The sequence below is a fragment of the Carettochelys insculpta genome, chromosome 14, assembly GCF_033958435.1.
Source record: "Carettochelys insculpta isolate YL-2023 chromosome 14, ASM3395843v1, whole genome shotgun sequence".
NCBI classification, from domain to species: domain Eukaryota; kingdom Metazoa; phylum Chordata; order Testudines; family Carettochelyidae; genus Carettochelys; species Carettochelys insculpta.
In genome coordinates this window covers 178,149-192,574 of record NC_134150.1, presented here as the reverse complement: position 1 = coordinate 192,574, position 14,426 = coordinate 178,149, and the positions used below count along the sequence as shown (strand labels likewise).

Below are 14,426 nucleotides of genomic sequence, written 5' to 3'. Positions count from 1 at the left end.
TCTTATGATGGTAACAAAACTCACAATGGAAACACTTGAATTACTGTTCTTTTAAAGAGCCTTTGGTCCTTAAAATGTTTAAGACACAATCAACCCCTGAAGTTCACAACAAAAGGACAAAGCATTAGTCCTGACTTTGCATTTCCTAATCTGGATTGGACTTCACATGATTGTTTTTAAAAACAGACTGGGGCTCTCACAAAAACTGCTCCATGATGAAGCAGCCCCCTTTAAGGAAAGGATCTAAGGCACAACTGTGACCACAGGAGTGTTGTGCCAGGTAGAGGGTGGAAGAAGCCACAGGCTCCATAAGTAAAGTTCAATGGAGCCAAGATTCCACCCCACAAGACAATCTCTGACACCTCCTTCCCTTATGTCTTCCACTGGGAGATGGCAATCAGACTTTCAAAAGAGGAATTTTTGAAGCATATTGCCTAGTGAACTCTTGAAAAATCTGGCTTCAAATCCAGTTATACCTTCTGTTTTTAATTTCTAGACACTGGGAAGAAGGCTTTTGGGAAGTATGGAAGAAGTCACGTGATTCAAAACATCCTGTCAATCTGAAGCCTAGTTCATTCCAGAGAGCTGAAAGTATTTCATGAGGTGTGACTGCTTCTGATTATTCCTGTCAATTTTGGTGGTTTTAGAACCACATTTTTTGAAAACAAACAAAAGCTCATCTCCCATTACTATATGAAAGGTTCACACAAATGGGGACTGTTGACTGATGTAAAGAAAACAAATGAAAAAGACTGCTGCCAAAATTACAAAGTAGACAAATGACAAAATAGAGACAACTTTTTTTTGTATTTATCCAACAGCTATTGCCAGCTCGGGGATTTATTTGTAGCAACAGTAGGTTTAAAAAAAAAAAAAAAAAATCAGAATTCAGCTCTCTAAAGTTACAGGTCTATCTTGAGAGCCAGAAAGAAGAGAAGTCTAGATCTGGTTGACCAATTATATGGGGGACCTTCTGACTTTTTAGTACTTCAAAATGCACATTGTGACAATATAAATATAAACATGTATCTGGATATATTGTAGATGCATGTGCATCATAAGAGGAGCTTTCCCTGATGGGGTTGATAGAGCAGGATACATACAGGTTAAGGTAACCCTCTCTAAACCTCACAATTATAAAGGGAATAGCAAGAGGGAACGCTGCTTTTTGCTGGACAACTCTTCTCTTTTGCTTATTCTCTCAATCCAAGGAAACAGAAGGATCATTTGTGAAATGAAGACTGAATTTATGATACCATACCTGAGGTTATCTTGTTGTCATCTCAGATCCATTATCCCCTCCTTACCTTTCTCCCTTTTCTCTTTCACATTAAAGATTTCGGTTCCTTTCTCCCATTCCCCTTCATTTTCTTTTGTTCCTCAATGGTGCTTCCTTTCTGGCCCTTGAGGTCCTCTGAAAGTTTCCTAGGCTTTCAGAATCACTTACTAGAGAGACTGTTGCTGCCTCTAGTCTCTTGATCCCCAGGATCTGCTGAACCCTTTTGCTCATCTGTGATTAACAGGAAGCAAGGCTCTCCATCTCCACAGAGGATGGACAGGAATCTGATTTAGATAAAGTTAAAATGAACAGGGAGGAATTCAAGAAGTTTTGGGAAAGAAAAGATCCAAACAAATCCGTTTCTTCTTTAAGCTACCAACTTAAAACACAGTAAACAAAACCAAATGTTACCTGCATTACACTCTGCCCTCCCAAAGTGACAAGAAGATTATTAAGGGTACAGTATTACCAAGCAGAACAGTTTTTCCAACAGTATTTTTAATCCCCGCTGGTAATGTAATAATATAGGGGCTTGACGGAGATTTGAAGTGCTTCCACAGGGTGACTGGTAATTAGCCAGGAGGCTGTCTTTTCTCTTTCACCAACCCCTTTCTCTCTCTCACACAATTATGTATTTTCATATCCACATTCAATCCATAAATTCCCCTTTAAATATCATCTCCTCTCTGAGAAATTCTTCCAGGTAAATTAGAATCTTGGAGACTCAGTTTTAATGACTCTGAATTAGAAAAATGAGATCTTACAAGAGCAATATGAAAAAGTAAAACCTGATTTTCCATAGAGAAACAGCGTCAATTACTCCTTTTCTCTTTCCTTTTTAACGTCTGAATGATCATGGCAAGTAACATACCTTTTCTACAGAGTTTCATTCATTTTTCTCAGTACCATGCTTCCGGCTTTCACACGGAAATGTATATTATTTGCTATTTATGAACTGCACTTGATAATGTTTTTAATTAAAAGCAATAGTTGAGAACCACCTGCTGACTACTACCATAACCACAACAGGCAGTTCTCACTCTCACCCAGGGTTCTCAATCTTTTTGAATAAATCCTCAAAGCTTCAAAGACACACACAGTATTATGACTATTATACAGGTAAGGAAATTGAGGGGCAGGGAGGTTAAGTGACTTGTTGAAAGCCACACAGCAAGTCATTTCACAGATGAGAACAGAACCCAGGAATCTTGACTCCCTGGTAACCTGCTGAAAAATAATAATTTATAACTTGAGATTCTGCAATCACAAAATTCCAAATAAGAAAAACATCTTCCCTTGTGCTTTACATCTGATTTGGGCCTACGTGGTGGTACATTCTGAATGGCACTGCTTAGCATTCTGAAGGCTACCAGCAGGTGCTCAACTTAAAACACCTTTCAAAGAGGAACTGTATTTTCAGAAAATGGTGAAGACCTGATCTCTGAAAAGCCATTCTTCAACTGCATAAAGTTGGGCAGAAGAAGTGGGAACATTCATACCACTACTCAGTCACTTTTGAAAAAATGGAGTTCTTCACCAGCATGGCTTCAAATCATCCCACGCAGCAGCTTATTTTTAAATTATTCCAGTTCTTCCTACAGGCAACAGCAAAGGCAGCCTCTTTTTAATCAAAAGGGAAGGTTAGCAACTTGGAAATGATCTCACCTACCAAGTTTGAATACAGGTTAAATTCTCCAATCTAGAACTCTCTCATCAGGCAACCTCCGTAATCCAGTATGATTTTAGTTAGCTGGATGACCACTTGTCATGGGTGTGGCCAAGTTTCCTGTGGCGACATAAATTTGGTTTACAGACACCACTACTGGCTCTGTGTTCTGTGCTGATATTTAGCTCTAATTTACCCCTTAATGTTTCCTAAGAGCCCACTAAACAGTGAAAGGGTTGGTGATACTGCTAGACAACACTGACTTCCCATGGTCTGGCCAATTCTCTCATCTGGCACCAGTCAGGTCCCGAGGGTGCTGGACTAGAGAGGTTCAACCTGTACTACTGTTAGGCCCCATAACTCTGGGATTAAGAAGAGTGTGACGGGGTTACAATTAGTGTCACCTAAAAGCAGCCTCTACTGGCCAAATTTGGTACCAAATGACTGGAAGACGGTCAATATAACACCAATATTTAAAAAAGGCTCTAGAGGAGACTCTGGCAATTATAGACCGATAAGTTTAACATCAGTACCAGGCAAATTAGTAGAAACAATAGTAAAGAATAAAATTGCAAGGCACGTAGAAGAGCACGAATTGTTGGGCAAAAGTCAGCATGGTTTCTGCAGAGGGAAGTCGTGTCTAACTAATCTATTAGAATTCTTTAAAGGGGTTAATAAACATGCGGACAAGGGGCACCCAGTGGACATAATATACCTACATTTCCAGAAAGCCTTTGACACGGTCCCACACCAAAGGCTTTTATGTAAATTAGGTGGTCATGGGATAGGAGGAAAGATCCTTTCATGGATCGGGAATTGGTTAAAAGACAGAAAACAAAGGGTGGGAATAAATGGTAAATTTTCACAATGGAGGAGGGTAACTAGTGGTGTTCCCCAGGGGTCAGTCCTGGGACCGATCCTGTTCAACTTGTTCATCAATGATCTAGAAAATGAGGTAAGCAGTGAGGTGGCAAAGTTTGCAGATGACACCAAGTTCTTCAGGACAGTCAAAACCAAAAGGGATCGTGAAGAACTACAAAAAGATCTCAGCAAACTGAGTGATTGGGCAGCAAAATGGCAAATGAAATTTAATGTGGGTAAGTGTAAGGTAATGCATGTTGGAAAAAATAACCCAAATTACACGTACTACATGATGGGTCAAATTTAGCTATGACAGATCAGGAAAGGGATCTTGGAGTTATAGTGGATAGTTCTCTGAAGACATCCACGCAGTGTGCAGCGGCAGTTAGTAAGGCAAATAGGATGTTAGGAATTATTAAAAAAGGGATCGATAATAAGACAAAAAAGATATCATACTTCCCCTATATAAAACTATGGTATGCCCACATCTTGAGTACTGCATGCAGATGTGGTCTCCTCACCTCAAAAAAGATATATTGGCATTAGAAAAGGTTCAGAAAAGGGTGACTAAGATGATTAGGGGCTTGGAACGGGTCCCATATGGGAAGAGGCGAGAGAGACTGGGACTTTTCAGTTTGGAAAAGAGGCGATTGAGGGGCGATATGATACAGGTATATAAAATCATGAATGGTGTGGAGAAAGTGAATATAGAAAAATTATTTACCTTTTCCCACAATACAAGAACTAGGGGACACCAAATGAAATTGATGGGTAGTAGGTTCAAAACTAATAAAAGGAAATTTTTCTTCATACAGCGCACAGTCAACCTGTGGAACTCCTTGCCCGAGGAGGCTGTGAAGGCCAGGACTCTATTAGGGTTTAAAAAAGAGCTTGATAAATTTTTGCAGGTTAGGTCCATAAATGGCTATTAGCCAGGGATAAAGTATGGTGCCCTAGCCATCAGAACAAGGGCAGGAGATGGATGGCAGGAGATAAATCACTTGATCATTGTCTTCTGTTCTCCTTCTCTGGGGCACCTGGCATTGGCCACTGTCGGCAGATGGGATGCTGGGCTGGATGGACCTTTGGTCTGACCCAGTATGGCCGTTCTTATATTCTTATGTTCTTATGGCCAATAAGTGATGGAATACTGGCATCACTTAAACTACATAGTACAGAACTACAATCATTGTGAGGTTATGCCTATACTGTACAGAGGGAAGAGGATCTATAGGAGGAGACACAAGATTGTACAAAAACACAAAAGTACTACATAGGACATTTCTCCAGAATTGCCCTTTATTTTGCCTCGCAATTTCTCCACCACACAGAATACCTTCCATGCTCACATGCCATCAGGCAGTACTGTAGAACCGATTCAAAACTGGATACCAAAATTAAAATATCCCCTATTTTAAAATGAAATTATATTCATATTAACAAAAAATAAAAACAGAAGAATTTTAAACAGCCAGTGAAGCGAATCTTCTTTTAAACAGCTACCAACTCGATTTCAGAATCACCAAAAATTAAAGATTACTTGAGATTTGCTGGTGTTCAATTTGTACTATCAAATGGAGCTGCCTTTTTGCAATAGCAGTATTCATATCCCATAAAAACTCCAGCAGCATGCCTTTCAAAAGCATTTCTATAGGGACAAACTGCAAAACTTGCTGTGGAGAGTCTGAATTGAGCAAAGAGTTCATTACTTTATTCAGATGTTTCAGGTACTCAACAACTGGATTTGGAAGACCTCGATAGCCAATACATAACAAAACAGCATTGCTCCTTAGAGGTTCAGAAGATATGGGGCACACAAATGTGATATAGCTGAAACAGCCACGTAGTACAAAAATCAAGCCAGCTGTGAAGCGTGTAAAACAAGAAAGAATGGGCAGAATCAAAGCATCTCCCAGTTGAAGCTGATTAAATGCAAGTAGAATGCAGTCTAAAAGATGCTGCTGGTATTTTGGCTCTCCATCATGAAGCAAAGAACAGCTGAAAGTCAATAGTGTGGCTGATTCCAGGAGCCTAACTTCCATGTTGGGCTGGCTTTTGACGTCACAAACAGATGGAAAGCCCACCACAAGGCACTTGATTTGGTCACTACATCCTTCCTTCGGTTCTTTTTGACAGTACTTGGTAAGGCTGAATAATTCAGATAGAATCAGTGCCTCATTAAGAACATTGCAAGAATGACATGTTGGCTGTGTTTGTCTGGACAGAGAACTAATTTTTAGTTTGCCTACTAATGATTCTTCGATGGCTTCATTGAGATTCATCAAGACATCACCATCACAGAACGGAGAGCATTTTACTCTTGGCAACCTCTTCCCCTCCAGGATGTACCATAAATTACATTCAAGGTTACAGGATGATCCTTCCAAAATGCAGTTTTTCCCAGCATTACCTAAAGAGTGCTCTTCGGCCCAATGATTAAGAAAGCCTTTGGCCACCTTATCTTCCCATGTCAGGGATTCCAGAATCTTTCTTTCATTGTATGTACTAAAATACTTGCTCCTCTGTCCAAACCATTTTGCATTTATGCTGCAGCCTATGTGAGTTTTTTTCACTAGCCAGTTATTTCTTGTAATGTGTTTCAGGTGGAATCTTTGTATGAAAATTTCCACTGCACAATCCCTTAAATTGTTCAGCTTTACTTGCTCTGCTTCCCCCATGCACTCAAAGAGTTGGATATTCTCAGATATAGTCTTTATTTGGCATTTGTGGAAGAATGCACAGCATTCTTCATGTATTTTAAGGAAAGATTCTGGAATTGCATGTTGGGGAAAGAGTGCTTTTTTAACAATCTCTGGTCCAAAGCTCTGTATCATCTTGGACAGCAAAGGATGGATAGCCTCTCTGCCCAAATAATTAAGACAAACTACATAGACTTCTGAGTTCCCAGCTTTGCTTGTGGCAGGTTTAAAGACATGGACCTCCTCAAAGGAGCAATTTAGCAGAAAAAGCAGATTGGCTGAACAATGTTCAAACAAAGTGAACATCTTCAAAACAAAGGAGCCACCATTACTGAGGGTCATTAAAGCAGTGACTGCTTCACAGTAATGCAGAGGTGAGACAAGAGATTCTTGTTCACCTGGATTTCCTTGGCAATCAAAACTCCCATCAGCAGTTACCAAGTGAACCACGTTCATATTACTTATGAAGTGCTGAAGTCCAGTTAGATGTTTCAATGTCATCACATCCCCAGTATTATCTGGGCCAAAATACCACCATGGCAATGTATTTGCAATAAGTCGGTCATCCATAATCATCACAAGAGTGTCATTTGCTTCATGATATGGGTTTAGGGTATTGGCTACCCAGTTCCAATCACAGGGGATATGATGGGATTTTAAATAGTGATTGAGACTGGCAATAAAAGCACCAGGTGCTTCGCAGAGATGAACAGTATTGAGTTCTCCATTCTGAAGGGCTTCTTTTGGGAGAAGAGGAAAACTGCACAAAATCTCATGGAATTTGCACCAAGCTTGGGTACACAGTTCTGCATTCACAGATTTCTTCAAATGAGGAATAATTTTCCCTGCTTTATTGGTGAAGGAAGTGTGCTGATGCCATGCATCCAATTTCTTATCACTTAGTTGGTTTTTTACTTCATTCATGGAGTCTTTCAGAGCAATGAGAGCACTGAATTCTTTGTGATCGCAGCTAAATACATCACTGGAATCTGGCAGTTGCCATTCACCATCTGTTGGTTTTGTATATGAGAACTTCTTCTCAAAGAGCTCCTCAATCTCAGCAAGAATCGCAGGGCTGAATTTTTCAAGACTTGTGGTCTGCACAACATAAGGCCTCATACATTTGTTCATTCTTGGGCTGACCCACAATCTGGGGGAGGGGAACAACAAAGAAAAGAAAAGGGGGTTATATGAACTGAACCAATGACATCTTCCCAATCATAAGAAAAACAATAAGGTTTTGGGGTTTGTTTTTTGTTTTTTTAAACCTACACAGAGAATACCTTTGTAAAGTTTAAGGAAAAGTTAGCTATTTCCACTTGTTTGATTGCAGAGGCTGTACTCCAGAATCAAAAAGGGAAAATATTTTAATCGAGCGAGTCTAAAAGTGGAGTAAAAAGTTACACTATTTTGGATTAAGACCTCCATTTCAACCTAATGCATATACTACTCCTGGGGGGATTCTACATACCTGCATACCTTTTGCAGATTTCTTGGCTCTCCTAAAGAAAAATGGAGGAGCAAAGAAATCCATGGGGCATATCCCTTTCCCAGCAACCTGGGTGTGTCTGCTGGGAGCAGCAGAGAGTAGATGGTGGGGGGGGAAAGCTGGGCATGGGTGTGTCTACAGCATCAAGCAAGAGGGGCGGTTTTGTCTAGATGTAAAGGAAAGAGCCATGGTCCCGCTGGCTCACTGTTGCTGCACCCGGGTTTAGATGTGTGGGGCTGTGTGAAGCAGACTCTGTCCCTGAGGCTGAGTAGAAATGTAACTAAGTAAAATAAAAAAGCAGTCATGTAGCACTTTAAAGACTAACAGAATCATTTATTAGGTGATGAGCGTTGGTGGGACAGACCCACTTCTTCAGACTTCTTTACCTTGCTAGAGAGGTGTAAATGAGCCTTATTACAAATGCCAGGAATGGAATCCTCAGCTACAAAGGTCTGTGCGCTTTCCCCTATATTTCCCTTATATTACAACTCCGAATCTATTTTAAAATAGTTATCCATTTAAAAATGCAAAATGATTAACAAGACTGTATGACTTTCACGTGCGAACATTTGAGCAATTAACAGTGACATTCTTTTATTTTGATGTTTTGTGTTATGTAATTTAAAGGAAAATGCAAGAGTATAACTGAAATGCAAGGTATTGGTTACCATGTGTTTGAAACTTAATGTTCATGTGTTCAGGGAATGCTTAACAGTTATTGTGATTTTTTCTGTATGATTTTAATAACATTTAAACTACTAAAATAAGTGAAAGTGATATGATTATTTTGACAAATAAAATATGCAGAATTTTGCATTTCGTGGCGCAGAATTCCCTTAGGAGTAACATATATTTAGTCAGAAAATATATTTGCCGTGAATTCCCCACATGCTAATTGGTTGCCCCATCTGTAAAATGGGGATGACACCTTCCTACCTCATGGGAGCACTCAGAGATTCAAATACTACAGTGATAGCAGTCAAAGAAATCATAACAGCAGGCAAACAACACAGCTAGCTTCTCCCAGTGATCCCATGAGCCAACAAATCACTACCAGTCTGATTTTGACATTATTTAAGCTCATGAATAATCTCAATATTAGTTACAGAAACAAAGAACAATCAATATCACTACAAAAAAGTAAAATCAGCCAGCCCACCTTCACATACCCTAAGGTACAGATAATAGGACCAAACGGATTGACATCATCTAGTTGACATACTCTTATTTATGTGTAGTTGAGCAGCCTCCGAACATTAAGTATAAGAAGGTTGCAGTTAGGTAAAAACATCAAAAATACAGATTAGTTTATTTACATATTTACAGTTGGTGTGTGTCAGTTTTAATCCTTAAAGTCCATTAAATCTGAGGATTTACTACCCACCCATGTACCCCTTCTAGGCTATCCCAGCCCCAGTTCCCCTCCCCCCATCAGTCCCCCACCTCCCAAAAAGCCAGGGACTCGCCAGACTGCGGCCACTGGAGTTGGAACTGTCCAAGCACCCCACGTGGCTGGACCTGCCGAACCGCGGCTGGGACCCCACCATGCACAGCTGGAGGAGCCTCAACACATGTGGCTGGAAAAGTCACCATCTATGCCAGAGCTGCCACACACACTTCTCACTGGCGTGTGGCACATACACGGGCAGACAGCAGTGGCATGTGAGCCCCACCCCTGGTGGGAGGAGTGTGTGGCAGCTCTGGCGTCGATGGCAGCTCCTCAAGCCACACGTGGCTACGTCCCTTCAGTCACATGCAGCGAAGGGTCTCCAGCTGCATGCAGCTCTGGTGTCGGCTCCTTCAGGCAGCAGTGGTAAAGCCCTTAACTTTATGTATGGTGCGGCCAGGGGTGGGATGGGGGGTTAGAATTTTACGGACCCCAGTGGACTTTGGGAAAGTGGTTGTCTGTTGTTTCCAAAGTCCACTAAATCAGGGTCTGCAAAAAATCAAGGATTTACTGCGTATCACTCAGGACTGTGAAAAATTTTCACCCCATGGGCTCTGGGATAGCCGGCCAGGAGGACCCAATCCTTACTTCATGGAGCAAATCCCCAAGGCAACTTGCCAGGAGAACATAAGAATGGTTATACTAAATCAGACCAATGGCCCATCTAGCCTCCTATCCTACCTTCTCAGGAAGCTAGTGCCAGATGCCTCAGAGGCAATGAGCCAAACAAGACATTTTTGATCCTTTTTCTGTCATTCAGTCACAGCTTCTGATAGGCAGACGTTTGGGGACACAGAATGGGGTTGCAACCATGGCCATCCTGTCTAATAGTCACCATTGGACCTATCCCCCATGAATGTACCTAGTTTTTTTTGTTTTTTTTTTAAACCCTAAACATACTTTTGGTTCTCAGCAATCCATGACAGAGTTCCACAGCTTGACTGTGTTTTACACAGTACTTGTTTCTGTTTCTTTAAACCTGCTGTCTATTAAATTCATAGGCTGACTCCTTAGTTCTTGTGTTTACCCTTTCAGATTGTAAAAACATTGTTGACTGAAAACAAAAATCAGTAAATCTTAATCAATTTCCAGCCTCCAAACTCAGCCAAATGTACCTGAGTATGGCAATTGGGAAATGGGGAAAGCAATTAGACCAGCCATAAATAAAAGCACTGCTGTAAATCCAAGTCTCCCCAGATACACACACTAGGAGTACTGCTTGGAGGATTTAATATTCTATAACCACATATTTACAAGTATGCTGAAATCATCCATCCTTTATGGAAACTCATAAAAGGACAATGGAAATGGGAGCCCAAACAGGATTCCACCCTAAGTACTTCAAAGCAAAAAGCAGCCACAGCTCAAGTTTTATGCTTTCCCCACAAGTCATGGCCACTTGATATATGGATGGCAGCTTATGATTTAGCACTACCAGCTAATCTACTGCGAATTAATGAAGAAAGAAAATTACAGGGGGCAGAATTAAATTTTGATCCCTATGAGCATGAATTCCTAACCAATGTCTGGGCAGTACAGTTCTTTGAGCCACTCACTGACTGGCACAGAACCCATTACTATCCAAAGTACCCAACCTTCTCTTAAATATATTTTGTCAAAAGCAAATTGAAGGGAGCCAAGCCCTGTGGATCTTCATTCTCATCAACAGATAAATCACCATTGAAACAGTGTCCGAATTAGATATGCAGACACGGATACTGAAAAAGGAAACGGACAGGAGTGCCCAGATATCACTCTGGAACAAAGAATTACAGAATTTAAATTGATTTCACTGATAAATTACAAAGGAGTAGGGAGGGATTTCAATACCTGCTAGACATTGTGGATTCCTTTTCAATACAGTGGAAGCCTTCTCTATCAAAAACAACAGCGCCAGGACCACTGCTAAAAAGCTTTTACAGAAATGGTATGCAGGTATGGGTCCCCAAGGTCATAAACTCAGATAATGGGGCTACAATTCTGGAGGAAATCTTCACCATGATCATGAATGCCTTGGGAATTAAAAAAAAAAGTTTCACATCCCACACTGACCCCAGTCCCCAGGAGGGAGAATGAATTACATCATTAAGGAAGCACTGAAAAAAGTGGAAGAGTACGCTGGTAAGAACTGATCTGAACGGCTGCCCTTGATCCTAGCTGCCATGTCCAACAGTTACAGGCTAAGAACAAAAACGCATCCATATCAGATTCTGTTTGAGCAGCAGATGCAGTTAATAATTGATCCTAAATGCCTCACTACAGAACATGAGGAACACCCTACAGCAACACAGCACGACTTCTTCAAGTAGCTTACATAACTGTACGACAAAAAACTACCTTACAATACAGCGTCAACCAAGCTATTGACCAATAAATGCAAAATTGTATAAGCCAGTGATTCTGAACTACAAGAAGCCAGAGATGAGGTAATATATTTAAAGATTAGAGGAAAAAAGATCATACTCTGAACACCAAATGAACAGGCCATACTACATGGATGGCCATCATAACCCACTAGTATACTGAATTAAAAAATAAGATAGCAAATGCAGACGGGTTTTGTTTCACAAATAAAACTGTTTTCTTAATTTGCTTGTGTTTAATTGTTACAGGCATGGACTGGCAACATACAGAAGTCCAAGGATCATGCAAATTCCTGCACTTCAATAGACGTTAACTTGGACACTACTTGATCCCATCAAGGAAATCCTGCCAAAAACCCTGCTAAATGCAAAGGTATTATTCTTGGGAAGATTTATAAATGTTTGGTGTTCAGGGCAGCACATGCATGAGGAGTTTACAATAATTTTATAAAACAGAACAGAATCTAGGAAATACTTATACATAACACTATACTGCATGGGTCTTTCACAAAAGTTACACTGCGGGCCCGGGTTAACATGCCTGTGCAGAAGGATAGCTCAATGGTTTGAGCACTGGCCTGCTAAACCCAGGGTTGTGAGTGCAGTTATTGAAAGGACAATTTAAGGATCTGGGGCAAACACATCAAAGAAAAAAAAATCTGTCAGAGATGGCGAGGGGTCCTTCTGTGAGGGACTTGATGATCCCGAAAGGTCCCTTCCAGTTCTGAGATATACCTATCTCCATATTATTTATATATAAGAAGTAAGAATCACAACTATCACAACTGCATGACTGAGGTACCAACATCTACAGGACCATGTGTTGATTTTAATCCCTTTTGTGAACCCTGTTCACACACCTTCTCCACTCTTCATACCAGGTCAAATAAAGATGCACAGTATTTCAATGTGGTTAAATAAATACTTTTTGTGGCAAATGTAACAGTGTTGCTTTAAACAGCCCTCCACTTATGGATAGACACTACCCATAATTTTCTTACAAGCCAAACACCCATTAAGGTAGATGTGAAAGCTGACACTGAGCAATCCTAAAGACCGGAAAGGATAAATTACAGCTTCTGAACACGGCTCTGTACTTGCCCACATGTTTGTGTGTGCAAATGTGATTTTAATGTTTAAATTGTATTCTCAAAGGTGGTGTTCTGCCTCATCCCTTTGAAACAAGTGAGTACTTCTTATAAGCATGGCAGTGTAACACTTCTCTCTTCACCTTATCCACATCATTCATCATTTCATAGGCCTTTACCATATATCATCTCAGCTCTTTGCCAAGATTAACCATACCCATCTTTACCTCCTCTCATATGGAAACTTTCCCTGCTCACCTACCTCCACATACCTTCTGTTACTCTCCTTTGCACCTTTTCCAATTCTAATGACAGCTGTCAGTTAATTGCAATTAATGCACGTGATTAATTTAAAACTAATTATCTTAATTAAAAGAATCACAATCAGTTTGAATCAGCGTTAAACAATAATAGAATATCGATTTAAATATAAATCTTTTGGACATTATCCTACATTTTCAATTGAATTTATTTCAATTACAAAGCAGAATACAAAACGCAGACTGCTCATTTTGTTTTTATTGCAAATATTAGCACTATAAAAAGACTGTTTACCCGTGTGACTAAAACTGCCTTTTAAATCTCAGTTAATCACACTTAAATTATTTGCTAGCTCTAGTGCTTTAGTGAGGAGGGTTACCAGAAAGTCCAGGTGTGATAACATTACAAGGCCTTAAATAAAGCCGCAAGCTATGTTTGTTCAGCATTTTCCTGCTTCCTGCTGCACACAACTCTGCAAGATGGTGGGAACAAATGTGTACACGGTGCTACCTGGCACTTACTCTGGAGCCCCCCCGGGGCGCCCTAAACCCCGATTCCCCCTCCGACAGCTCACCGCCCCAAAGGGGCTCCGCTTGACGCGGCGCAGGGGTCCACGGGAGCCGCGCGGGACCCAGGCCGGTCCCGCACTCGGGCGTGAGAGACGCCTGCCTCGGCGCCGCGCGCCAGGAAAAGACGCTGGTGCTACCGCCCCGCCCGCCCTCGGCCCGCGCGCTCCTTACCCGGGCGGCGGTGGCGCTTGCCCGGCGGCAACGGAGCGCGCGTCAGGCTGGGCCGGCAGCAGCAAGAGGCGGGACCTATGGAAGCTCTGAGCGCGTTGACTTCGGCCGCTGTTAGGCTCTCCCCACGCTCCCGGCCCCGCCCCTCAGCGTCCCGCCGGCTTCCTGCTCCGCTCCTGCCGAGGCCCCCTCAGCCCTTAGTAGGCTACGGCGCGGCCCTGCGCTCCGGTCCTCCTCAGCCGTTCCAGACTATGGCTCAGCTCTGCACCCTGGGCTCCTTTCAGCACCCCACTACAGCCACAGATCACAGCCCAGTTCTGCTTCCCAGGGTTTCCCTCAGCCCCTCTCGCTACCCCACATCCTGGGTCTCCACCTGGCAGGGCTCTTTTTCCCATTGGCGCTCTGAGACTCTTCTCAGGACGCAGGTGTCAGATTGTTTGTTTTAAAACAGTGATTTATTCACAAAACAAGAGAAGATAAATCATGGGATTGCATAAAGAGAAAACTATTTCCCTAGGATTCATCTGAAAAGTTAC

At 41.6% G+C, this 14,426-nt stretch overlaps 1 protein-coding gene across 3 annotated transcripts; it reads right to left on the bottom strand.

Annotated features, from left to right (window-relative positions):
• Nucleotides 1-5,092: 5,092 nt before the first annotated feature.
• On the bottom strand, nt 5,093-13,960 carry CMTR2 (cap methyltransferase 2). Of its 3 annotated transcripts, none has more exons than XM_075008759.1 (2): nt 13,894-13,960; nt 5,093-7,655 (listed from the first exon to the last, which is right to left on the bottom strand). In XM_075008759.1, exon 2 carries the CDS (start codon nt 7,634-7,636, stop codon nt 5,336-5,338), a length of 2,301 nt encoding a protein of 766 aa, XP_074864860.1. In that variant the 5' UTR covers nt 7,637-7,655; nt 13,894-13,960; the 3' UTR covers nt 5,093-5,335. The 3 variants fall into 3 exon arrangements, with proteins under 3 accessions (XP_074864860.1, XP_074864861.1, XP_074864858.1); XM_075008760.1 differs by lacking the exon at nt 13,894-13,960 and adding an exon at nt 13,675-13,680; XM_075008757.1 differs by lacking the exon at nt 13,894-13,960 and adding an exon at nt 11,272-11,814.
• Between the last annotated feature and the right edge of the window lie 466 nt (nt 13,961-14,426).